A 25,606-nucleotide genomic window follows, 5' to 3' on the forward strand; every position below is an offset into this window, starting at 1 on the left:
AGTCTAATGGAGGAGCGCGGCGCATGCAACAGTGATGGCAAAATTCTAGAAATGTCGAGATCGTGAACGAGAAGCGTTTGGGAGCGACAAGCCGTGGCTTCGGAGTTTCTGTGCCGCGGTTCGTTTTCTGGGAGTCGTACCAGAGCGCGCGCGTAACTGTCGATTTGGGGGAGAAGCGTAAAACGAAAGGACCGGCAAGCAAACGAGGGAACTTGGTTATGGTTGAGAAGCACGCGCCAAGAGTTTTAAAGTCGGATGCAAAGACGAAAGAAAAGGAGGAAAAGATGCGCAGCTAACAAGGCGAGATGGATGGCGGCGTGGCGTGAAAATCAAACTCGGCTGGGATGCTTTGGGAAGCGGGAAGGAAGCAGAAGATGGAGTGGGAGTAGAAGAGACGGTGCGCGAGAAGCTTTGGTGGCTGAAGATGTGGCATGGACAGATGGTCTGATGGGGGAGGATGGAGATGCAAAGTGGAGAGGATTAGACGTTCTTCAGGGCACTTGGAGCACTGTTCCGGGGGATTTACCACTACATTGGTACCAAAGGTAAAGCGATTTAGGGTCGCTTAGAGGGCTCAGCCACTAAAAGAGCCACTGTAAGCCACTGAAGCACAGGCTCAGGCACATCTTATTAATAGTGGCTGCACGCCATAACCTTGCGCTGGACTGGCCCCATGGCTATTTGACTTTTTTTTAGGAGCCGAATAGTGTATATTAGAGAATATTATCCTTACTCGCTCCAATCCACGTCAAATGCAACTTGCCCTGAGCCCTGCCGACGGAAACATTGGCGTGGTCACGCCCTTGCCCAAGTATCCGGACCGCTCGACCCGCCGCGCAGGGCCCTCCGACTAGGCTTTCCGAGTCCGCCCCGTGTTGAGTGCTCGAGCTAATAATACTCAAGGCTACGAACGAGCAAAGTCCGAATTGCGGCGGCTGTGCATTCTCCAATGGGAGCAAAAACTCGCCAACAGAGGCCGTCTTTGGCCAGAAAAACTTTGTCTCTAAGAAAAAAAAATGGCGAAACATTGACAGGGTTGGAAAGATGGCATGGAGACGTCCGGACACGGTAACAAAAAGATGCCGCCCTGACAGCCCCCTTCCATCTACGTTCCACCGAAACACGATACCAATATCAATATTTCGGCATTGCAACTGCTCTGTAGTTAACTGATGGCTTCGTGATAGGGGGGGGGGGGGGTCGGCGGACAAGATGATGGACAAATATCCTTACCGCTGCCCCTAGACCCAAAAGCAACGCGCGTCACCAGAACCCCCGGCTCGGCGCCGCTAGGACTCTGTAGATCCGAAATATTGGCATTGTTCCTCTGCAGCTTTTTAGACTTGTCCCGCCCTTGTGACGGCCCAGCCTCTGAGCCTCTGACGTTGCTGTTTCAAACGAGCGCCAGCCCAGTTGCCCTCGACGACTTGCCCCCCTTGCTGCTCATCCTTACCACTGAGCTGCTATGCGCAAGGAAATCGACCAGTTCATCCCGTTCATAGCTCTTCGTCATGCAAAAAAATTCCAACGAGATGGTTCTTGACCAATTGAGAGAGTTTACAAACAAGTTCACCTTGGACCGTAGTCCAAGCCTAAGTGCGCCACCGCAGTCTTGGGCCGTTCCTGGCAGAGTCTCGAAGACAACAGATGGTCAATGAGCTCTGCTACCACGGATGCTTCGCCTTGGCTTGCGGACCTCAATCTAGTAAACCACTGAGATGCACCGAGAAGCCCCATTCTCCACACAGTTTCAAAATAGCCCTCCCCCTGAAGCCTGAAGTCCTACTCCATCAACTTGTAGCAGATCCACTTGAGACAGCCGAGGCCCCTAGCCGGCTAGTTAACAGCTGGAAAGCGAGGCTGATGAACGTCAGATTAAATAATTGATCATGATGAGGCCTAACACTCGAAGATTGCTACTCTGGTGTCTAGATCCTTGACCATTACGAACCTTGGCTAACTGGTTCTCCCTCAGTATATCAATCTTCTTGGCGACCAGCGCCACAAACAAGTACACAGGTAATATACATCGCAGTCGCTAATGCTTGCCTGGATTTGTCCAACTGTCGGCGAGACATGACCAAACACTCGCCAACTTCCATGGCCCAGAGGCCACTTCCCGTCTCTCTGCTCGTTGGTTGTACAGCATGATATAGATGCTCTTCCACGCGTCCTACGCGATAACAGGATCAACCGCCGATGCATCCACAAAGTCTCGTATCTGTTCGTAGTTGCGACACTTGTGGTGCACGTTGAAATCCGCCGTGCTGGTGTTGAGCGTCCCGTCCTGGGTCAACAGCAGCATCGGCGTCACGTCCCCAAAGCACATGAGCGACAGCCGCAGCGTCTCGACGCAATGGTCGACATGTGCGCGACCCTGGCTCTCGGAAACGTTCATCGGCTGGAGCTCTTCACCCCAGCCCTTGTCGTACATGTCCGTCGGCCAGGTCGCTTGGCGTATAATATTCTGCACGCATGGTATTAGAGAAATGCACGAATATCAGTAGCGTTGTAATCTCACGAGGCAATGCAGCTGATGAAACATTTCCACCAAAGCATAGTACTCTGGCTTTGCCGCCGTGCTTCTGTTGGTTTGCAGATACTTGCCATTGGTCTTATTTAGAGCAACTAGACCTTCCTTTGGCACTCCAACACCTTGATCTGCAAGCCTCGAGTTAGTGATGACGAGTGATTGTATCGATATCCATTCGACATACGATGCCACAGTTTGTCCCACGCTTGCTCCAACTCCATCGTTGGCGGACCACGATAGATGCTTTTTCGCTGAAACTCATTTTCAAAATTTCCTTCCCAGAAACTCAATGATGAAAGCGCAGGTGCTGTTTGGCAGATAGCAAAGATTAGCCATGACTAGAATAGTGTCGGCAACGAGTGGCAACTCGGTGAAGCCCCAAATAAGACTCACAATAAGAAGACGCGACTTTGGCACACTCTAGTTTCGACGACACACTCTTGGACCCCGACAGCCATAACACTACCGTAATCAAGAACAAACCCGCATTGGCCGCAACGAAAACCCAATCGTTCCTTGTCCGCGGCGCTAGAAACACAGACTTTTGCGGTGACGGTCGGCGATGGTGCACACCACCTTCGTCCACGTCGAGAGGCTCGTAGCGCGTGCTCCGGCCTGCCATCATCGAACGGCGCCACGGAACCTGTTCAAAGATCCGCGAGATTCAGATCTCGGATCAAATGTATCCCGATGCGGCCTGCGAGGTGACAAAAGACTTGGACCCGAGCGGTGAGACGGGACGGGCCAAGAAGGTGACAGATAATAATTACTAGTGATGGAATAGGCCATTGGCCCACACCCCCTGTTGCCCATAAGTTCTGCGTGTTAGTGTACGCGACTAATAGACGACGTCGGGACTCATGCAGCGCTTCTCTTGCATATATAAAGTTATGATGCAGCATGTTTCCTCTTGTACTTTCGTGACCTTGGCACCTTTACCATGTTGGAGGCCTATCACCTGTCGCGTATATACACCAGCACGTTGGGCATATATTGCCTGCCCCGCGGCCACTCAGAAGCCCAGCTTTACTCAGCTGCGTGTCAACCCAAAGCTTCCATGTCGCACACGTAGCATCTAGCTATCTCCCCCCCCCCCCCTTCTTTCGCACAGCACCACCGTGCAAACGGCCCCCTCTTTTATCGCTTTGACCCGCCTGTATATCCTTTGCCGACTGAAGCTTTCGAGATCACTCCAGACCCTAGAGCCCAGCGCCCATGTCACTCGAGCAGGCCGCCCGGGACCTCACCGAGGCCGTCAGCGGCATCGACTACGATGGCGCCGCCGTGCACCGCTGCCGCGTCGCCCTGCACGCCGGCATGGCGGCTGCCTCTGTTGACGAGCTCACCGCCGCGTTGCAGATTCTAGTAGACCGCATCGCCAGCGCGCGCGTCGACGACGCGGACGGCGTCGCGTTTGCCGCCCTCACAGCTGGCGCCCTCGTCGAAACAGGTGCCCCCGCGGGGCCCCTCGCCGCTGTGCTCCTCGTACAAGTGCCCCTTTTCCTCGCCGCCGCGCGGCGCTTCGCCGATACCTGCCTCGCGGACCTGCCCTCGGAAGACGACGACGAGGAGCAGCAGCAGCAGCAGCACCCTCCACCGCCCGAGGACCAGGTGCTCGCCGAGGTCGACGGCCGCCGCATCACACACTACGTCTTCCGAAGCCACGTGCCTTCGGATCGCGGCGGCGCCTCCGCCCTCGCCCTGCTGCAGCCATGGACGCTTCCCGCCGTGGCTGCGTTATCGCGCGACCGCGCCGCCCTGCGTGACGCCGCCGCCCCCGGCAGCCCCCTTCGCGACGCCGCCCTCGCCCTCGCGCAATCGCACGCACAGTGGCTCGCTATTCTACTGAGCGCTCAGCTCGATGCGCCCTGGCTGGTGCTATGCCCGCGCGAGAGGCGCGGCTTTCGCATGCTCGTCGACGGCGTCGTCAGCAACTACGACTTGCACGCGCTCATTGGTGACGTTCTCGTCGACAATGGCCTGTCCGCGCCGCGCAACCCGCCCACCCTCATCGCCTACATCAAGGGCGAGGCCCCGGCACGCGGCGACGTCGAGTCCGTAAGCGGCCAGTTTCAGTTTTACGAGTGGCCGGCCGCGGCGTACGACTGGGAGGATGCAGACGCCGCACACTCTGCGGGCCACCACGTCTGGGGCGAGGGTATCCCAAACGGCGTGCCGCGATTCAAGGATGTCCCCACGCTGATTGTCGGCCCGCAGACGGTTCAGCGCTCGTGGAACAACCCCAGGACGTTTGGAGGGCTGCGGTGCAATGTGAGTGTTACGGAGGAGCTCACCGAGAACGAGGTTACTTCTCTGCTGGCAGAGATGAAGGCGGCAGCTGCGCAATCAGATCGAAGGGAGATAGCGAAGGAGGGAGTTGATACAGAACCGTGACCATGATGTCCATGGACACGGGTAACACTTTTAGCAATATCATGCGGACATTGTGCCTCTCAAACAAAGTACCAGGTACTTGTAAATTAAGTCATGGGACAGAACATAGATGCTCGCCCAAGAGCCTATATAGGACCAAGTACGCAGAAGCCTTCGTCCTGTTCAACAGCGGAAGGTCCACTCTGACTCGTCCAACTACTGCAAGAAATCCGGCAGAGAATGAAACTGGGCTAGATCTCGCTTCAACAAAAAGCCAAGCCGCTAAATTCAAGATTACAAGTTCACCCAACACAGTCTTCCTGACTGTGCATGTTTTTCCTCCGCGCCGCAAGGACGGACAGCATCACCGGCTTTCCTGTCAAGTAGATGTATCCCGTCATGCACCCGACTGTTCAGAATAAGTAACCACTGCGTATAATGTCCTCCGAATAGCAAACTACTGAGCGGCATTGCAGTCAAACTGCTGTAAAAGGGGTGGGGTATAGAAAAGAGGGAAATGAGAATATTACTGTTGTCGTGTCGTGATGTTGATGAGAAAACAGAGAAGCTGTTATCCTCTGGGTTAGTAGGCCGACCGGCCCATTCACTTTACCTGTTGCTTTCCATCTTGGTTGAACATCCGCAATTTTTAGAAGATGGATAAATGTAGCCTTCGATATGGCTCGGCGCTGCTCCGCTCCGGCTTGTTCAAGGCGCGTCGAATAAGCAGTCAGAGGCGATATCTTGTCGGATTGCTGTTGGTTAGTAAAAGAGACGTAGATCAAGGTCGTCGGCGCTTGAAGTCTGGCTGAAAGTTAGCAAGCGCTCAAGTGAGAGTGGGCAAAATGCCGTGGTTTCTTACCAATTTCGTCATCCACATCAGGTTCATCGTTGTCATCACGCGACCGCTTGCCGGTTACTGAACCCCCATCGCCAACTAATTCACTCTCGTCGTCTCGCCAGTCAATTTCGGCATCTTCGTTAGCCTCGGCAACAAACACAGGACCATCGGCTTCGGCGTCGACAGCAGTTTCATCATCAGCGAGAGCAGTGCCCTCAGCGTCACCTTGAAGTGTGCTAGTCGTACTGCTGTGTTCATGAGCAAAGTTGTCGTCATGCTCATCTGCTTCAGGCTTTTCCGCCGAATCTGCGTTCGCAATGGCTGAGCTATCCCCATGCAAAGGTTCACTGGCCTGTGGGAAGGCCTCGTCGAAGTATTCAATCCCACCATGGTCATCATCTGCAGGATCTTCTTGGTATTCCTCGCCGGGCTCTCCGGCGTCTTCTGCAGTACCCTCTTCATGGCGACGATCGTGGTATTCATCCTGGTGTTCATCCTGGTGTTCATCCTGGTGTTCATCCTGGTGTTCATCCTGGTGTTCATCATAGTGTACATCCTGGTATTCTCCATGGTGTACATCCTGGTATTCATGGTCACCATGGTGGTCATCATGGTGGTCATCAATCTCGCCATGCGCATCTGAGTGCTCATGCCCATATTCTTCTTCGCTCCATTCCTCAGGGTGTTCGCTAGATACCGCACTGTCATCCGCAGGGTCGACATCGCTATTGTCACGGAGCGATTGCTGAGAAAAGATATGCTGAATCTCCCCTAGGCCTTTGCCCGACGTAGCACTTTCCACAAGAAAGTTGTATCTTCTCGCGCTGTTGAGCCTTGTGAACAGATAGGTATACAACGTTCGGCGGCCATCGGGGTCTTCATTCTTGATGAGCAACTCAAACACCTCCAAAATCTGACGCATCGTCAGACTAAAAGGGTTTGACTAATACTGTGTTAGCTCTGCCAGATATGTCTATCGACTGCTGCTTACCTCTGTGAATTCCAACCCGAGCTCATCAATTTGCAGGACCAGCTCATCTTCTGGTTTTACTTCGTGCTTCAACTGTGAACGAAACCCACGAAAGACGTTTTGCATGCTAGCATCGAGGATGGAAGAGTCGGAGAAAAATCCTTCACTACCAGATGCCAAAAATGGGAATTCATCTCCTTGATATTGCACTGTGATGGATGGAAATTGGAGATCCTTGTTCTCGATTTGGAAATCACCAATCGAGTCCATGGTGTGCCATGTAGACGCATTCTCCAGTGTTTGCAACTCGTCTTGACGGTGGTCTCGGCTTTCCGTCTCATCAGCCTCGACGATCGCTTGCTCACTCGGGTCAGCCAGTTGAATGACATGTGCTTGTAGCAAGTGCTGTTCCTCCGCGTCATTTCCTTCCTTTGCAACCTCGTCCAGAGCGTTATCAGCCACCTCATCCTCCCAACTGATCTCAGCCTTGTCTTCCAGAACACCCACTGCCGTAATTTCGGTAGCATCCGGAGCATCTTCTGCAAACACTTCTTCGTGCGTATTCTCGATAGGCTCTGCAGTATAGACCACCTCTCCGAGGCTATAGTCAATTTCATCCGCAACATTTTCCGTCAAAGCGTCGAGTGCGGTTTCGGCAGCGTCGGCCTCGAGTGGCAGATCAGTCTCAGCGGCCTGTTCTGTGTGATTTTGCTCATCGGTATCTTCTCCATTCGCGAAGTCAGAAATCTCTACTGTTTGGTCCATGGTCTGACTCTGGGAGACACCATTGGTGGTTTCGTGACTACTCTGTAAGGTAGGCTCTGCGTTTGCACGCGCATCTGCAGAGGCTTCTGGAACAGCTCCATCGCCAAGGTCTTGGCCAAGGTCTTGCTCTGCAGCAAGCGAGTAATCGCCCGCATCGCTTTCGTAGTTGATCAGGTCATCATCCATGGGCACCTCAAGAGAGCGCTGTTGATACGCGTCGACGTCCATGTCGACGTCCGTCATATGGAACGAGGAGCACAAAACCTGCCGTTTGAGTATCCGTGATACTTGATATATCGTGCCGGGCCGTTTGGTTTCCAGGAATGCAGGAGCTGCGATGCGCTGAACAAAAGCTTGCCTCGAGATGGTCTGGGCGTAGATGCGTTGCGTGGCGGGACGCGTTTGGCAGGCCCTGCTAGATAACAAAGGGAATTCGAGCTATGCGTCGGGTATGACGATCACGAGGATAATTTTCGGCAACCGGTTGTACATCTGATGTTCGTTTAACTGTTGAGTAGAAACAAGAGCAATACCTGGAACGGTGACGTCGTGAAAAGATGGGAATGAGGAGACTCTCTAAACTGGCCAATATCTTGTTTGTAGCGGCTTTTGCCCAAAGGCTCTCTCACAATGCGGCAAAGCGCTGCCTGGGGCTGGTCCAGGGGCTCCACCGCCCGGCCCAAAATAGCTAGCATGGCAGAATCTCCTTTGGTTGCTGCCACCTTTGCGCGCCATGATACCCCCACTTTCGCACACCTGGCGTAATATTGGCCAGCTCCTGGATTGAGCGTGGGCATACTGATCCCTCCAACCGGTCGCCATTGAACATTTCTAACTACAACCAGACTTCCGGAACGATACTTCAAGATGGTGCGTCTCTTTGACAATGACATTTTGCCTGCTGCATAACTGACCCCCATATAGGTGGTCCTCGCAGCTTCGATCTGTACCCGTGGAGGGAAAGCTGTCCTCTCGAGGCAGTTCCGTGACATGCCACGATCGAGAATAGAGGCACTCTTGGCGTCGCTTCCCAAACTTGCGGATAGCGGCACGCAGCATACTACCATCGAGCAGGACAACGTGCGATTTGTTTACCAACCATTGGACGAGCTCTACATGGTGCTCATAACTAACCGCCAATCCAACATCTTGCAAGACATCGACTCGCTTCACCTGTTTGCTCAGGTTGTGGCCAGCGCCTGCCGAACCCTTGATGAGAGAGAGATTCTCCGAAATGCATACGAACTACTCAGCGCCTTCGACGAGATCGTCACCCTCGGCTACCGCGAAAACCTGACCATCACCCAGATCAGGACATTCCTCGAAATGGAGAGTCACGAGGAGCGCGTCCAGGAAATCATTGCTAGAGTACGTAACTCCTGCTGACGCCCACGGTGCGAGACCAGATGCTGACGAACAATGTTCTGTAGAACAAGGAGCTCGAGGCCACCGAAGAGCGCAAGCGCAAGGCCAAGCAGCTCGAGATGCAGCGCAAAGATGCAGCTCGCCTCGGCGCCTCCCGCACCAGTGTACCGCGCACCCCTACCTACCAGTCATACCAATCTCCTTCATCGAATACCGCAAACTCCTACGACTCTTACGAGGCTGAGAAGAACAAGACATATACCAAGTGCGTAGCAATCAGCTGCCGACTCCGAACCGTAAGGCTAACATGAGAACAGAGCGTCCGCTCCTAAAGGTAAGGGTATGCAGCTTGGGAAGAAGTCGAAGACTACCGACATGTTCGAGCGCGTACGTGGGGATATGGGCGGCGAGATTGATGATACGCCTTTGGTGGCACCTTCACCTGCTGCCGCCGCTGCGCCTGCTGAACCCCGTACCTCTTCCTCCATGGACCGCGACGCCATTCATGTCACCGTTTCCGAGTCTATCAATGCCAATTTGTCTCGCGAAGGCGCTGTTCAGTCACTCGCCGTTACCGGCGACTTGACATTGCGAGTTTCAGACGCTAGCATGACCAAGATTAAGCTGGCGTTGCAGGCTGTGCCTTCTCACGGCGCTCAGTTCCGCACACACCCCAATGTCGACCGCAACATCTTCAACACCTCTAAGGTCATTCAAATGAGCAACACGGCTCGAGGATTCCCCGTCAACAATGCCGTCGGTGTCTTGCGCTGGAGAGCTACCCCAAAGACCGACGACCCCTCGACCTGTCCCATCACTTTCACCGTCTGGATCAACAAGGACTCGTCCAAGTTTAACATTACTGTTGAATACGAGCTCACTGGCGGCGATTCTCTCCGCGATGTCAGTGTCATCATACCGTACCAGGGTAGCGAACCTGTGGTCTCTAGTTTTGACGCCTCTTACGAAGTCGCTGGCGATATGCTGGAGTGGAACATTGGCTCTGTTGACGATGAGAACCCTAGTGGTGCCTTTGAGTTCGAGGCCGAGACTGCTGATGAAAACGATTTCTTCCCCATGCACGTCAAATTTAGTAAAACTACTCCATACATCGATGTTGATGTAAGTAACTCCCGATGAGGGTCCTTGCTTGAACTACTACTGACATTCACTAGGTTACCTCTGTTTCTTTGATTGATGAGAACGAGGAAGTAACGTTTTCCAAGGAGATCAAGTCAAACGCGGACAATTTCGCTATTGAGTAGACTGCTACTATAGGACAGAGGTGCTGAAACACGCTGTTGTGTAGGGAGTACGGGGCAAGCAGCTGCTGTAGAGGCATGCTTTTGGGATTTAGACACTAATGGCGCAATGAATATCGAAACGATCCACTCGACGTTATCTATGCGCGTTTTTGATTCGAAAGGTGTTAATAAAATCATGAGGAAATCTGTCTCAATCCGCGGTTGGCCAACTACTATCGCTTTGTCGTTTGATGCAGCTAGCAATGACACGCTCTGCTGTTGCTGCCTTGTACCGAACATACAGGCGAAGTCATTTGCAACTGATCTCCAGTATCTACTTCTTGGCCTCTAAACATTAACGTTCTTTACGAAATACTGTAATCAGACTGGTGTCTGGCGCGGACTGGGATGTGATTAAAGATGCAACCGCCGTAGTCCAGAATCGAAAGTTGAACCAACATGCAAGGATCATCACACTAATACACGCAACCCCAGATACGTAGATGAAATAATCTACTCATGTGTCGAAAAGAAATTGAAGAATCAAACCACCATCATTAATCGTTCTCCTGTCATTGGTTTCTGCATACCAATTTTTGTATTATTTTCCATTGTCGATTATCTGCCACCGTAAAACCAAATCGCCGCTCGCTAGCCCACATCACTGCAGGTGGGCGTCGAAGCTTGTCCGTGACACCCACTTCAACGGCATCAAGCGCGACACCAGAGTCCACCACTACAGCCCGTCAACACCGACGCTAAAACACAGGCAAACATTTTTGTTGGTCAATGGGGGTATCAGCTTTCTCAAAGACGCCATTGACTCCAGTATCTGGCCAAAAAAGGGCACGTCATGGCCGGCGACGCGTCGTTGCGCCTGCTGAGCGAGGCCGAGTTTGGATTCAAGGCGCCAAATGGGTTTCCCGTCAGCTGTCCCACTCTCGATCTGTCGACAACCTGGGACGGCGAGGACAAGACTCTGTTCATATACCGCCCCCCAAACCAGGCCGTTTCCAAGATTCACCAGATCGGGTCGCCTGGCAGTAAGACCCCAGATGCCCTGGTAGCGACATGGAAGCCAGACGGTAAGCTAGACATTCTACGCCGAACCGGCGTGTCTTATGCTGAGTATCCGTCTGTCGAGCTAACAAATGTGAAATAGGCCAGTTCCTCGCTGTAGGCTGGAGCGATGGGGCAGTTCGAATCATGGGCTTGGAGAACAACAAGGCGGTGCACCAGATGCAGCTCTGTAACGATGATGCAGCCAAGATTACGCATATCGCTTGGGCTACCAGCAACATCACCAAGAGACTGGGAAAGAAAGTCTCGGGATCGGGCGAGCAGCTGCTGGATGAATTGGACTTCGGTCACGGCTCGGGTATCTTGGACCTTCCACAGGAGCTGACCTTTCTCGAGGTGGACACTGCACTTCCCAAGATCAGCCCCCTGCCCACTGCCAGCGCTGGATCAGGGTGAGTACGGATGTATGTCATTTCAACCAGTGGTTACTGATCTGTTGGCTAGCGATGATGCTACAGTCTTTACACTGCGGACAGGAATCGAGTTCCTGTTCCAAACACCCAAACGCTCAGAATATGACCAAGTCAACGTCATGGTTGTCGGCACAAGTGATGGACAACTGCACCTCAGCATATACGACTCCTTTGTGATAGGAATCTTCCCCCCTCCCAGTCTCGGCGCGCTTCTTGCCCCTCGTCTCGTCTATCACGCAGCATGCCCGACAGTGTCTACACAGGCCCTGTTCATGGCGGACGATACGACTAACCCCGCCGAGCTACATATTGTCCCCATGGATCTGCCATTTATCTCTTCTTCGCCTATCAATCTATCACTGTTGGCATCAAAGCTCACGACACTGCAGACTCTGCTGCGTTATCTTAAGCAAACCCAGCTGCACATGCTAACCGAGTGGAAGAACGCAAGGGAGCTCCCGACCAGGTTTCTGCGAAGTATCCAGAGCGATCTAGCGGAATCACAAAGCGGCCCCAAAAATATTGTTGCCGCTTTATACCACACCGCTGTCATGGGTCATGCACACGAGCCGTTGCGCGAATGGCTGGTGGACAGTCTTGCAGAGAGGGTATGTATTAGGGCCTGCTATCAAGCACATATTGCTTTGCTAACCAGAAATGCAGGGACATAAGAGATGGGACAAGGCTGTGACCAGTGGTCTCGAAGGACTTCGAAATCTTGTCCATGAGAACTTTCTCCCCGGCCTCGAACGCTGCTCGGTCATCCTCAGCCGCCTCCGCGGCTTCGCCCAGTTCTACGACACGCGCGATGACATTGGTTTCAGCACGATGCAGATCAGCCGCGTGCTCGACATCATCAGCTGTCTCAGCCTCGTTGGGAACAAGATTCTTCTGCACACCATGGACGAGCTCGAGCACTTTGCCGCGTTTTCCGGCTGGTTGCGCTTTCAGATTGACCGCCTCGCCTCCCCCAGCGCCGCCGCAACCGCCGACGAGCTCACCGAAAAGGAGGCTACCATGGACACGTCGCGCGTGCTGACCTACATTGAGCGCTACCTGACGGGCAGCCCGCTCGACGCCTTTTTCGACGCAGTCGCCAGCGAGGACTACGAGGCCGACTGGGCCCATGCGGAGGACGGGCCGGAAAGCCTGCTGCACGTCCTCGACGGGCAGCTCAAAAAGGCCGAGGTGGGCCAGTCGGCAATGAAGGCGCTTCCGCATGTGGATTTCTTGGTGGATTATGCAACCACGTGGACGGGCCGCATCTTCAAGGACATTGCCGACGCAAAGAAACGCAGTGTCCGCTTTGGCGTCCCGATGAGATTGAGGATTGGCGGGCCGATACACAGGATGGACGCAAAGATGGCGGAGGCTCCTGGCAATGCTGGCGGGATATTGTACACTGCGCTCGCTTCCAAGGAAGCGGCCAACAAAGGCAAGAGAAATGATTTCATTACTTTGTATTAGTGGCTAACTCAGACATGCAGTCTTTATATTCAGGGCTGAGTTGAGCATAGTTAATGGCATCAGCTCAAACAAGAGCCTGTCGTGGCGCTGCATCGATCTAGGCGAATCAACCCTCATCGACCTCCGCTTCCTCGACGCAACGACAATCGTACTTCTTTGCACTGGCGCAGGTGACTAAACAACCTTCATCTACATTTTCCTTTTCCCTTTTCCCCACTTGCTAATATGCAGCTGTAGATCCGAGCCACCCCGCCATCTTTACAGTCCCTGTCCAAGCAGACGCTGCGCTGTACGAGCCTTACGCCGAGGATGCGTCGCCAGTCTCCATTGCCGGCATGCCGCTCGACGCAGCAGGATGCACGGCGTACCGGCTGCCGGCCACATGTACTATGCGCCCCGTTCGGATGGAGGTGCACAGTGGGCATGCTGTGAGGGGGCAAGTCCCAGCACGCATCTGCTTACTGGCCAGCAACAGAACGACCTGGCGCACCTTTCCTCTTGACAAGGAGAACATCGCTACATAGAGAGATCCCTAGCATCTTGCATCCTGCGCTTACCATGGCATATAATAACTTGTAATGTGAGCTTGAATGATTATAATTTCCTTAGATATCATTACGATGATGCCTTGACGTCGCTACGGGCCCTGAGTTTTGGGCTTTGTGATTTTAAAAAATTCCGTGACGCCTTCGACGACCGTCTCGACATTCATATTCACCAGCGGCATCTTCTCATACGAGTCGTCCGTCATAATCGCCACCAGGGCGAGGTACCTGTCCACCTCGCGCAGCATAATGGGCTTGTTGCTGTCGTGCAGCACGAGGCAGCTCTCGGCCGTCGCGCATCCAATCTGATCCTCAAGCTTCATGTTGAGCGGCTCGCCCTCGAGCTTCTTACGACTCTCGTCGCTGCGCTGCCAGGTGCCGTAAACCTCGGTAATGTCGATGATGACGTCAATGTAGTCGCTGCAAATTTCGTAGCTTGCCATGTCGGCCGTCGAGCTGTCAGTGGCAATGTAAATCTTGGACATGACGTCAAACAGGTATGCCTTTTCGAAGCGACATGTGCGGCACAAGTTTGTCAGCATGGCTTCAAGCGTGCCTAGCCGCGGGATGAGCTTCTGAATGACTTTGCTAAAGGCCTCAAAGATGGAGTGGTTGTAGATGGAGGTAAGGTGAAAAGTGACGGGCGCGTTTTCGAAGCCGTGGTCCGACAGTTCGTCTTGAATGCGGATAGTTATGTCGCGTTGGATATCGAGCTTGTAGTCGTCTGATAGCCCATCTACTTTGTGAATAAACACCTCGATGTTGATGTTGGGGTAGTTTCCTTGCAGAGCCAATATTGTGGTGTTTAGACGTGCAACTGCCTCCAAATAGTCATCTTGGGCATCAATTACCCAGATTAAAGCCCCGATCTCACCGAAAATGGCCTCCATATCAAAATTTGGCGTCTCAAAGACGTCAATTTGTCCAGGAAAGTCCCATACTTGAAATTCCATGAATGATCTAGAACCATTAGCAAACTACCTATGTGACGATGAAGTCGCATCAAGACTCACGCCATCGAGTCTTTCTGTATTCTTGCCGTAGACTCTAGGAATAATGTCTCATTTGGTGGAAGCTTGTGAAATACGACGCTGGAGATTGAAGACTTTCCGCTCCTGCTTTAGCGTCAGCATAAACGCCGTCGACTGCTTCAAGTGTAGACAAGTACGGACCTTCGCTGACCCATGAGCAGCAGGCGGGGTTTCCCCTTTGCAGGGATACCAGAGATGATATCTCCCCTAAGGTCATCCTTTTTTGATGTAGTGCCGGAGGCCTGATCGTGGATTCGCTGAAGGGTTAGCTGTGCTGTGGTCATATGGTGTGTGTCCGAGGCTGGGATTGGGGCCGCTGTTGCGACGCTGGATCTGCGGGGGGGTTTCCTGCGTAGAGCAAGGCTGAGGGAATGCACGCAGCGCTTGCAGCGAAGAAGAAGGGAGTGTATAGGGGACATTATGATCGGTGGGAGACAAGAACGAATGAAACACCGGTGTGATGAGAGCAAAGCGACAAGAGAAGCTGATGCCGATGCTGGGACAAGAAGGGAGGGAAGGCGAGCGAGGCGCGCATGGGCTTGAATATAGTCGGAGATGATGATTGAGCCACCGTTCTGAACCCTGGAGAGTATCGATGTATTGAACGACGAGGTTTGTAGCACAAGAGGCCAAAGAGGCCATAATTTGTGCGATGGCTGACGGCTGCGACCGCTGAGCTTGGCGATGCGCTGCCCCCCGCGATACTTGGACCCTTGCAACAAAGACCAAGGAATAAAGAAGCATGATAGATTGGATGCGTGTACGACAAGCTAGGGAATGACGAGTTGAGAGCCGGGTCTGCAGACTTGATGCCGTTACGGGGGTATGTTTGTGATTGGAGCCCTCAGCCGTGCGTCACGTCGTAACCAGGCACCCGACAATGGCCAAGCTTGCTCGCGTATATCGGGCGTGGGGGCCAGCAATACAAATGAAAGAAAAATTGCATACCTCCATTGAATGAAACCGGAGTGGGTGACGGTGACGGAAAGGATATCGGCGTCGTCAAAGTAAAGCTCGAAGGTTATGGACAAAGACCAGACGACAAAGAACAAGCTCAGCCAGCGGCCAGAAGAAAGCCAGAGGCACGGTGCGAAAGCGAGAGGGGCCCAGGCGAGACAGAGATGTTGCTGTTTCTCCCTCATGCAACGAGTCGATCAAGTTGCTAGTGAGATATTTTCTTTTTGCGTTTCAAGACAGAGAAACCCGAGTGCCGTGATGATGAAAGTCGGACGTGGAGAAGTTGCAGCGTTGAGATTGGAGAGACGGGCCTTCTGTCAAGTGGGTCAGTGCTGATTTCAGCGCGGAGCTGGTGGTGGTGGTGGTGCGCAACCAGACTGTGCACGACAAACAGTACGGCAATGTAACATGGAATCATCCGTTGAAGCGAAGCCGAGTAAGAGGACGCGAGATCCGAGAGCTCAATGATATTATCATTCCGATACAACAGGGCTACAAATCAAAACGAAAAGCATTCATTACACAAACGGGCTATTCAGCACGCCAAAACAAGCCACTGCGCCGCCGAAAAAAACGTCAAGAAGCACACAATCGCAGTGTCTGGGCCAATATACAACCGGTTACTGTCCAATTTTAATGATGAGTCCCCTGGTTGATGCGACGGAGCAGGACAGCTTCGTAGCCGGCAACACCAATGATGAACGCCTCAACAGGCACTAGCAGCGTGGCCAGTGTAAGAGCCGCCTTGCTCTCCCTGCAGACGGCGTCAAAATGCGGGCGCGTATCCATGGGCACGCCGCTCCAGCGGCAACTCCAACTCTGGATCGAATCAACTTTTGTCGATGCATTGACTGCATAGAAGATGGACATGGCCACCAGAGCACCGATGAGGCCGACCGTGGGAGCAGCGACAGACACGGATGAGCGGGCAACGTAGCGGGAGCCGATCTAGTACAATCATCAGCAAGATGATAGGGGAAGGAAAAGAACGCGGCGTTGCTCGACAGACAAGCTACTTACAAAAGACACCTTGCTCATAGCGAGCGCCAGGCCATTGGCGATGAGCACAATGACACCGCAGGCAATCAACGAGTTGACAGGCCGGACATCAAACTCCTTGGGCCACAGCTGCAGCATGTAGTCTGCAGGGAGCGATGTGGCCCTGTAAACAGCGAGGGTATCGGCACCAAGACCGAGGACTGCGGCGCCGGCGGCCAGTGCCACCACTGTGAGTCCGACGCGGAGGGTGTCGACTGCGCCAATCTTGGGCGCGGTGTGTCGATGCTCTGCTTCGACCTCAAAGTCGGAAGAGGAGATTTCATTCTTGAGCTGCGACATTTTGATCAAAAGGATGCAACGCCAAAGGAATGTCGAGTTGTGCAGAAATGATACTCGGAAAGAAAGAAGGATGGAAGAAGAAGAGAATATCTAGCTTTGAAAGAGGGTATTCCCAAGTTCAAGTATTCGGCTCTTGCCGCCGACTGTCCCAAATGCCAGCGGAAGCTCGCATGGCGGCGCTGTTGAGTCACCCATTCACGATGCAGGATGGGCGCCATAGAGACCAGCACTCACCGGTAATCCATCTCTGGCGCTACACAGCGTACCGTTGGGGGAACGAAAGAAAGACAATGTGCTGTACTTAGTTCATTGGCTGACCATGGCCAGCCTCCCCCAAAATGGTGTTCAGATGGGCGCTTAATTTCGGAGAAACTGCCTGCTCTCAGCCAATCAGGTCGACGATTCTGAGATCGTCAGTGACGGCGCTTCCAGCTCAACCCAGGTAGTCGATTTCCTTTGTTGTGTTCTCGGCAGATGGTTTCGACAACTATTTGGAGATTGTTTCTAAATTTATTGTGTTGCTGTTCCGGCAGTCATTCAGGCCCTCCTGAGCTCCCGAAGCTAACCATACCAACGAAGCAGCCAAGGTTCCGAGCCACCTGACAGTCTGCAAATCCTTTTTCTCCTTTTTCTTTTTTTTCTTTTCTTTTTTTCCCCCCCATCGAGCGCCTTGCAGACTGCGTCATGGATAGGCCGGTGAAATCTGTTTCCTGGGCCCACTTGCGGATAATGAGTTTTTAGAGTTTATTTTTACCTCGTGATTCAAGATACGATCGTGAAACCCCATGTGCGACGCCCGGGGTAGCCCCAGCTCGATGGGGTCAAGGCGTCCGCGTTTCGGCCACTAAACTCTACCCATCAACGCGCCCGATCGAGTTGAGAAACTAGAGAGCGCTCGAGGAAAAAAAAACTCCAAACATGACTCTTTGAAACAAATTTCTTCTCATACAGAGTCAAGACATGCCCGCAACGATACACCCAAGGGGAAGAGGGGAGGGGTACCTTGCTGAGTAGCAACTAAAGCCGTTTTGCTTATCATGGCGTCCGGAAACCGTTTCAAAATGAGCTTTATCGGGAGGATTTGCATTTCCATCGACTCGCATAATAATATAGCGATCCAAAGCCATATTTGAGCGCGCCCGTGAAAGTATATTAATCTTGTTTCTGCCGCATCTCGTCCTTGAAAAGGGAAATGCCAGTAGCTGAACTTACACTGTCGAAATTATGAGTATCATTGTCAATAAAAGGCATGTGAATGAGCCGGTTCACCTGGTGCTTGATGCTAATACTGACCAGAGGGATATCGAAAGCCCCAGACACTCAACACGAGCTTGAAGCGCATCGAGAACCCCGGAAGAGTAGTCCGAGTTCCGTCCGCGACGTTGCGATTGTAGCGCGGGAAGACATCATGTCGGAAGCATCACGCAGAAACATTCCAACCGCGACCGGCGAATACACCAGTGAGGATGTTGACATCTTGACTGCTGCACTACACACCCCGCCGCCCGCCACCTCGCCATCACCAAACATTGCCTTCCACGATAAGATATTCATTACTATAGTCGGACCGCCACCCGCACTGCAGCCGTCATTTACACAGGCACCCTCGACGACGCCATCCTCGTCAAGCACCACACCTCGCGCGCATTCATCGTCAACCTCGCAAAGCAGAACGGCTCAACAGCCCGATGCCACCAGTACCGGTCGGTCCAGCAACCAGTCCACGAGCTCTTCAGCAACCGAGACCGCCGTGCAGCCCGTCACCTCGTCGATACAGCCCTCGCAAAGCCCCGACAAGCAACCAGACTCGGCGCCGACGCCAGTGTCGGCCTCGGGCGGGCTGAGCCGCGGCGCCGAGGCCGGCATCGTCGTTGGAATTCTCGGTACGTTCGGGCGCCATGTCCCTCCCCCACTCTTTGGACCGTCTTCGTGCTGTAGACTAACAACTTTGGAAAACACGCAGCTCTGGTGGTTGTTTTGCTTGGTGCCGTCACGATTTACTACTACAAGCGCAGGCCGCTGTCCAAGAACAACATCTTCACCAGCAGGAACAAGAATCTGGTGCCGCAGAGAGCCATTTCGCGGCCGTATCCGCTGGACATGTCGTCGGTGAGTCCTATGCGACAGGCGCCGTCCATCACACCAAGGCCGCCGCCTGCGGTTCCCGCATCCTCCGCGGCGGGGAGGTCGTACGCGCCGTCGGACAGGCCGCTGCCGCCAATTCCCTCGCGACAGTCGCGCATTGGCAGGAGTTCAAGCTCATACAGCCGGCTGCCATGACCGGGAGACGAGTAGGGAATCATGACGTCTGACTCACCTGGTGTGGCCTGGTAGAAGATGTTAACAATAGATGAATTCAATGACACAGTATTTCAAAGTCACATGCTCGGGCCACATGAAAAAACATTCATATCAAGACAGAAATCCGGGGCATCAGGAGTATACAGTCGCAGCCTTGCTATTTCTGCGCATGCCTCTCTCCGAAAAGTTCATTCATAAGTCTTGGTCCTTTTGTGCTCTCGTGAGCATTTGCCTGCGGCAGCAACTTGTTTCTCAACGACTGGCCGGCTGCCCGCAGAGGGGTCCTTCGGCCACTTTCTCTTGTGACTAAGGTTTTCGCCTCTAGAGCCGTCAATAGGCTCAATCTCCCCTCCATTTGCCTGCACTTTTCCACCAGCATCGCAGTGGGCAATAACGGTAGCTTTATTCGCAGCGCTCAGTTGTTTCGTCTCTTCATCCAAGTGTGTTCGGGGGATGCTCGCCATCTCTGGTTTCTCGGGGGTCGACGTCACCTTATACGAACCTGCTGCCGGTGAACAGGAGTTCCATGCCTCATATGCTTCTCTCAGGTCAATCGCAAGTTGTCGCTGGGTGTCTGACGGCACAGTCTCTCCGGACATATCCTTGCTTCCGAAGAAATGGCTTTCATCAACACCATTATTCAGGGCTTTCACTACCTGCAGAAGGTCATTGTTGACACCGGGACGGGGAGTGAGTTCCCCGCCCATGTTACGTGGCATGGGAGTCGCCATACCTTCACTTTCTCCGTCATCGACCTCACTACTGAGCCCCTGCCCCAAGATCCTCTCCACCTCGCAATGGATAACACCCGCCGATGACCGCTCGGCTGCATTCATAACTATCATCTTGTCAAGAAGTAACGAGAGTAGTTTGCTATGCTTGACACAATTCTTGTCCACGAAAAAATTGCGGAATTTGCGAACCCAACTTTTCTCGTCGTTGCTATATGCACTTTGCCAGCTTGGGAGCGTACCGAATAATAGATTACCCACGACTACTCCGAGCGACCATATGTCAACTGCAACAGTGTATGTTTCAGATCTGGTTCCCTTGGGATCAGCGTTTTTGCGAAAGATTTCTGGTGCTGACCATACCGGAGTACCACAGTTGGTCATCAGCTTCTCAGACTCTTTGGAGAGACCAAAGTCGCCAAACTTGACATAGATATTGTCTACTGTTCTCTCGACAACAAGAATATTTTCGGGTTTGATATCACGGTGGCTGATGGGAGGGTTCAGAGTATGTAGATAGTCCAAAGCTGACGATAGCTGGCTGAGGACTTGTGCTCCGTGACGCTCGCTCAGCTTGTCTTCTGAAGTAAGAGAGCCTCCAGGAATGTATTCTAGTCGCAGCTTGGGAATTGGATCGAAAGTCGCCTCTAGAAGCGCGACTATATGCTTCTATCTTCTGATCAGTCCGTGTGCAAAATGCATAACAGTGTCAGGGGTCTCGGTGCTAACATGAGAAATTTTCTTCAGAATACTGGCCTCTCTTTTCCAACTGTCCATGTCGATGGCCGTGTCTTTCTTGGGCGTCTTTACAACAAAGTCGTCTCTTGTTGTCACATTCCAAAAGTACTCGACGACACCAAAACTGCCCTTGCCAAGTTCTTTTGTGTGAAAGACACCCTCTAACTTTGATCTTTGGCCGTCTAACGGACTTTGCTGCCCTGTTTGGACTTGCGTGCCCCCTTCTGTACGAATCTTGACAGAATCGAGCAGCTCCGCGGGATCAGTCGAGCCCTGACGAAACCTGTTCACTTTCTCGACATAATCGGGAGAGGAAAAGTCTCGCTTAGGCACTTTGACCTTAAACTTTACCTCATCTGAGATGTCAAGGATGGGCAGTTTATCTCCAGCGATGCTGGGACCGACTAACGACCAGTCAAAGCCCGACACACGATCGCGCGTCTCTCCGTCATATATGACACGCGTTCCAGCCGTAGTCTGGAGATCTCTCGCAATTGGCACGTTCATCCTGTCGAAGGTGAAAGCAATGTGCTTTTTGCTGACATCTGTGAAAACCGGGAGTAGCAAATCGGCATGTTCCGGGCTAGACCCGGCGATTATACCAGCATTCGTTTTGCAACCCTGGCTGAACCTCAACACGAGGCATCTCGCGCTGTCAGAGGCAATCGGCTTTACCAGTGGCTCCGTTTTTTCTCGTTCGCTCCGGTCATCTGGGACATTGTGGGAGACGCCGTGCCCGCCTGGAATGCTTTGACCGGGGGCACGTCGCAGAAACCGTTCGTTTGCAGCTGATCGTGTTGCCAGCAAAGCACCCCAGTATCCATGGCCATCAGCGGGCATCAAAGTCAATATGATATCATCATCATTATCATCGAAATCGAAGTTGTGCATTGTATTTTCTCCAGATGGCATGTGAACGAGTTGAAGGGACAGAGTAGCAAAATGCGGGGGTCTTGGGAGCTGAGTATCTAGGGGAAGGGTAAAGAGCAGGCTCTCTGGTTTTACTGATAACTATTCCTTACCAGTACGGAGTACGGAGTACTCAAAAGTCTACTGAGTAATGGGCGGCAACCAGGAGCAGCAGTTGCGGCTGCCAGCCAGCCAGTCGTCTCCAGCCGTCGCCCTGAGCTGCAGACTAGTGGGACCGGTGACAACGGCGGCGCCTCAAATGGGATTCTTGATGAATAGATAATTTCCTGGAGATGTTTATTGTGATTCCAACCGATCTTGGAGCATGAAAGATTGGCTTGCTAATACTGGTAGAGGCCATGCTTGCTAGCCGCTTGCCCTCGCGGCGTTCTATTACCGACCGACGCTCTTTCGCGGCAAAACATCTGAACTGCTGCCACAGTTGGGTTTGATCAATAAGGCGTCTGCCTGGAACATGATTAATAATTGCAAGCTCACGAGCTACAAATATAAAGTTTCTATTGGAACTCTCAACACGATTAAGAAAAGGCTGTAAGCGCTGACTAGTTTCCAGCCGTTCTGGCATGTCTATTTACGAGTAATTTAGTAGCTGCTTAAAGCTGTAAAAGTAATTGAAGCTGCTCGAACATGCATGTCGAGCTGCATGTCGAATTAAATATCATGCAGACTTGTGTAGAGAAGACACTGTTAGTGTTCGCACTGTAAGGATACTGTAAAGACGGTGGGGTCCCGCAATATGGGCGCCTGTGATGGTGATTCGGTGATGAGGAGTCTACTTGCATTGGCCTTTTTTCATGCGAATATTGATGGAAATCTCCATTGCTATTCTTTTGTAGTATTGTTCTCGTTTTGTTCGTTGTCTTGATTCTCCGTCGATACCTTTCACCCGCAACCGTGGCACGTTTTTGGGTTGGTGCCAGGTGGTCATCGATCCCTGCCGTCAAGCCTTGCCATCGTGGTCGACCCTTGCCGCCCAACGCCCACCCCGCCAAGCCCGCCAACCCGCCAGAAGCCCCCACAGTAAATTTAGCCCCATCCCGTTGAGAGCGGTAATAATGAAATATAATGCTTGCGGGAAAGGCTGGCTTCCCGCCCGTTTCCTACCTCGGACTCTGTATCAGTCTACGGGTACAGACAGGACTTCACAGCAGGACAACAGTTGACAGTTGGCGTTTGGCATGCCGCCAGTATTTACAAGGCCTCGTTTTATAATTTAGGTGTCGACGGAATCTTGGTGGGCACCAGGCAACGGCCCGACCAATCAATGGTAAAGAGTACAAAGAATCTACGGATATTTACAGGCTGTTAGGTAGGTAGGTAGCCTTGGAAACGAGGCTGGCTCAATCAAATGCTGTGAGACCCACTCAATGTCGCTGCCAAAGCGCTATTAATATGTCAGAAAATGGCCCCCTCCCGCGTAGGTACTCAGTCTGGTACCTAGCTGCTAGCGTGCCTAGGTAGGTACTTGCCTATCTGCCTATTTAGGTACTCACCTAACCATTTACAGAAACGTACTTGGAGCCAGGTCCTGTGTCAGAAATCATGACCCAAACACTTTATCACGTCTTGTGTCGAACTGAATGTCGACATGGCGGCAAGAAATGAAGACTTGAAAAGGGGTACCAGGCCAATTAGCAATATATTTTCCGCGATTTGACTTTACTATCCATGCCATCATCAGTATAACGGTACCAACCTGCTTCTGCCACTTGTGCACTGCAGGTTGCGGTTGGCAGGGTGGTACGTGTAAACTAAATCTCATAAAAGAAGGGCTTCCGGGCCAATTAGCAATACCCAATGTTGAAACTTGACTTTATAATCCGCGCGCTTGTTTGTCCAACGAGGCCAAGCCGCTTTTACTGCTTGTACGCTGCAAGTTGCAGTTGGCAAGGTGGCACGGGTGGTAGCTTGATTGCTGAACAGAGGGTCCAGCACCTAAATGCATGGCGGCTGCAAGATACTGTACCTCGCCAAAATAAAGAGGGATGCGCATCCTCGCATCCTCGCCTCCTCGCCTCCTCGTCTCCTCGCACCTTCACCGTCTGGCCCTGTTACTCGCAGTTCGCGCCGCCATCCTCATCGCGACCTTTCGAGTCGCAGAGCTCATTACCATCTTTAAAATGCCCACTTCCCCGGACCAAGCTCAAGATTCCACTTCCCCAGACCAAGCTCAAGATGCTGTCGTTACTGCCACGGAGCTTCTCGCGTACGATGACGCGCAGCTGGCCTTGTTCCTCAAGTCCATCAAAACAGACAACGGCTATGACCTTTCATCCGTAGACGGCTTCATGGAATTCTCCAAAGCTCAAAAAGATAAATTTTCAGATAAAGTCGAGTGAGACGAGCGCATTGCTGCATTCGACATTTCAACCCCATCTAACAGGCATTGCTGGCTAGGCGAGCTCTTTTGCGAATAGAACACCAAGTCGACGAGCTTCATGAGCGCTTAGCCAACTTGGCTGATCAACCGCATGATTCCACAACCTTCGAACCTCGACACCTGACCACTGAATCACCTAGTCCGCCGCCGCTGGGTGTTCCTCGCAAGTCGTTCGAAGACGCCTGCTATGATGGTCTCATTGAAGCTGGTTGCCGTCCTGTCTGCTCGATCCAAGAACGCAATCATATTTCCGCCGAGCCAGCCACCAGGTATCGCCCAGTCATTTCCTGGCTCACCGACGATGCAGACACCGCGACTGGGGCCGATGAGATTCGGTCAGTCTTTTCCAGGCAGTTCAGGCAGTGGTGGTTCTTCCGCAAGTCCCAGTGGATAAACCGAGGAATCGACGAGTCCGAGGAAGAACTTTCTGTCCACGTTGAGTCATACAGGCGCAGGGCGGTCGACTCAGGTAATGAAAGGTTGACACGTGAGCCTGACTTCGACTACGTTGAACGCGCCATATGGAAAGATATCCCTAAGGCTCGGCAGCTGCCGGACGGCCAACCATTCTCAGCTTATAGAGCTGCAGTAGAATTCCGTCTCAAGCCTTATGGCTTCAAACGACGTTTGCAACTTCGAAAGAATCCACATCAACAGGATGCCTGGACGAATTGGCTGGAGTATCTCAGCTTTGAGAAATGGATTCTAGAGCACGAAATTGACACTGCAGATTCCCTGGAGTCAGAATTCCTCAGTTCCTGGCGCCTCCTCGCTGCTAGAGACATGGAGATCCTTTCGAGACAACACTCGAACGCCATGACAGGTCGTCCAGACAGAGCAACAAAAGCTGACCAGGACGCGAACGAAACAGCCATTCATAACTTTATTCAACAGACAAAGCGTTACAAAGAGGCTCGGGCAGCTGTATACTATCAAATACATCGAGTCAAATGGGCTGTCCGGGAGGCACGTCTCTTGGAATCGGAAATAGCCCAACAAGCAAAGGCAGCGGAGCGCTCTCGCCTGGAAAAGAGGAGCGAGACTCGAAAGAGGCGACACGAAGAGAATGACCAAGTCAATTCGAATTCCCAGCTGAAGAAGCCCAAACGAGGTGCCGCAGGCGAGGGGGTAACTCCGAGTTCAAGAGACGTGGCTTCCACTGGGGCCCCTCGCAGGAGTGCTCGTCTTGCCAACATGGGCAATCAAGCTTGAGCACATGTACATATCAACTCTGGCGGGGATTAGCTTTTGGAAGTAGTCATGGAGTGTGCTGAAAAGCTCGAATGTGCCATCTTTTCTCATGATATAAACGGCACGAATTTGTTGTGATGTGGTCAGTGCAACGCAGGCGAGCATGACAAACGAGACACACAATTTACATTGGCCACGAATTGCAGCAAAGAAATTTTGGCACTATTGATTCAACTTTTTGAAGAAATGCAAAGACGGACGATGCGCATGACGGGCATCTCTGGCCGAAATAGCTGCCAGGATTCCTCGGCACCGATGGCGCGCATATTCGCATTCTCACATTTTGGGCCAGGGGAATGCGGGGAAGCGAAATGAGCAGATTTGCGTCATTCTTGATTTGTAAACTGACGCAC

At 52.6% G+C, this 25,606-nt stretch overlaps 10 protein-coding genes across 10 annotated transcripts; 5 read left to right on the plus strand and 5 right to left on the minus strand.

The window, feature by feature from the left end:
* Positions 1-2,173: 2,173 nt before the first annotated feature.
* On the minus strand, positions 2,174-3,155 carry BBA_08121 (tat pathway signal sequence; the record flags this gene model as incomplete). Its single annotated transcript, XM_008603218.1, has 4 exons — positions 2,174-2,467; positions 2,522-2,661; positions 2,718-2,840; positions 2,927-3,155. 4 exons carry the CDS (start codon positions 3,153-3,155, stop codon positions 2,174-2,176), a joined length of 786 nt encoding a protein of 261 aa, XP_008601440.1.
* A 593-nt stretch (positions 3,156-3,748) lies between these two features.
* BBA_08122 (uncharacterized protein) lies at positions 3,749-4,927 on the plus strand (the record flags this gene model as incomplete). Its single annotated transcript, XM_008603219.1, has 1 exon — positions 3,749-4,927. One exon carries the CDS (start codon positions 3,749-3,751, stop codon positions 4,925-4,927), a length of 1,179 nt encoding a protein of 392 aa, XP_008601441.1.
* Positions 4,928-5,687: 760 nt separating this feature from the next.
* Positions 5,688-7,725, minus strand: BBA_08123 (glutamic acid-rich protein; the record flags this gene model as incomplete). Its single annotated transcript, XM_008603220.1, has 3 exons — positions 5,688-5,710; positions 5,769-6,690; positions 6,739-7,725. 3 exons carry the CDS (start codon positions 7,723-7,725, stop codon positions 5,688-5,690), a joined length of 1,932 nt encoding a protein of 643 aa, XP_008601442.1.
* Positions 7,726-8,112: 387 nt separating this feature from the next.
* Positions 8,113-10,112, plus strand: BBA_08124 (adaptor complexes medium subunit family protein; the record flags this gene model as incomplete). Its single annotated transcript, XM_008603221.1, has 6 exons — positions 8,113-8,243; positions 8,328-8,352; positions 8,407-8,850; positions 8,913-9,112; positions 9,165-9,969; positions 10,023-10,112. 6 exons carry the CDS (start codon positions 8,113-8,115, stop codon positions 10,110-10,112), a joined length of 1,695 nt encoding a protein of 564 aa, XP_008601443.1.
* Positions 10,113-10,944: 832 nt separating this feature from the next.
* On the plus strand, positions 10,945-13,575 carry BBA_08125 (anaphase-promoting complex component Cut20/Apc4; the record flags this gene model as incomplete). The annotated part of the gene is made up of 6 exons (XM_008603222.1): positions 10,945-11,176; positions 11,254-11,563; positions 11,616-12,192; positions 12,248-13,044; positions 13,085-13,221; positions 13,289-13,575. 6 exons carry the CDS (start codon positions 10,945-10,947, stop codon positions 13,573-13,575), a joined length of 2,340 nt encoding a protein of 779 aa, XP_008601444.1.
* A 113-nt stretch (positions 13,576-13,688) lies between these two features.
* BBA_08126 (GTP-binding protein GTR2) lies at positions 13,689-15,046 on the minus strand (the record flags this gene model as incomplete). The annotated part of the gene is made up of 3 exons (XM_008603223.1): positions 13,689-14,556; positions 14,610-14,711; positions 14,769-15,046. The coding sequence occupies 3 exons, from the start codon at positions 15,044-15,046 to the stop codon at positions 13,689-13,691; spliced, it is 1,248 nt and encodes a 415-aa protein (XP_008601445.1).
* A 1,171-nt stretch (positions 15,047-16,217) lies between these two features.
* On the minus strand, positions 16,218-16,922 carry BBA_08127 (uncharacterized protein; the record flags this gene model as incomplete). Its single annotated transcript, XM_008603224.1, has 2 exons — positions 16,218-16,532; positions 16,605-16,922. The coding sequence occupies 2 exons, from the start codon at positions 16,920-16,922 to the stop codon at positions 16,218-16,220; spliced, it is 633 nt and encodes a 210-aa protein (XP_008601446.1).
* A 1,408-nt stretch (positions 16,923-18,330) lies between these two features.
* Positions 18,331-19,202, plus strand: BBA_08128 (uncharacterized protein; the record flags this gene model as incomplete). The annotated part of the gene is made up of 2 exons (XM_008603225.1): positions 18,331-18,805; positions 18,886-19,202. 2 exons carry the CDS (start codon positions 18,331-18,333, stop codon positions 19,200-19,202), a joined length of 792 nt encoding a protein of 263 aa, XP_008601447.1.
* Positions 19,203-19,411: 209 nt separating this feature from the next.
* On the minus strand, positions 19,412-22,078 carry BBA_08129 (tousled-like kinase; the record flags this gene model as incomplete). The annotated part of the gene is made up of 3 exons (XM_008603226.1): positions 19,412-20,623; positions 20,684-21,660; positions 22,003-22,078. 3 exons carry the CDS (start codon positions 22,076-22,078, stop codon positions 19,412-19,414), a joined length of 2,265 nt encoding a protein of 754 aa, XP_008601448.1.
* A 1,664-nt stretch (positions 22,079-23,742) lies between these two features.
* Positions 23,743-25,214, plus strand: BBA_08130 (uncharacterized protein; the record flags this gene model as incomplete). Its single annotated transcript, XM_008603227.1, has 2 exons — positions 23,743-23,957; positions 24,020-25,214. 2 exons carry the CDS (start codon positions 23,743-23,745, stop codon positions 25,212-25,214), a joined length of 1,410 nt encoding a protein of 469 aa, XP_008601449.1.
* Positions 25,215-25,606: the final 392 nt, after the last annotated feature.

The sequence above is a fragment of the Beauveria bassiana genome (genome assembly GCF_000280675.1).
Source record: "Beauveria bassiana ARSEF 2860 unplaced genomic scaffold BBA_S00031, whole genome shotgun sequence".
Taxonomy (NCBI): domain Eukaryota; kingdom Fungi; phylum Ascomycota; class Sordariomycetes; order Hypocreales; family Cordycipitaceae; genus Beauveria; species Beauveria bassiana.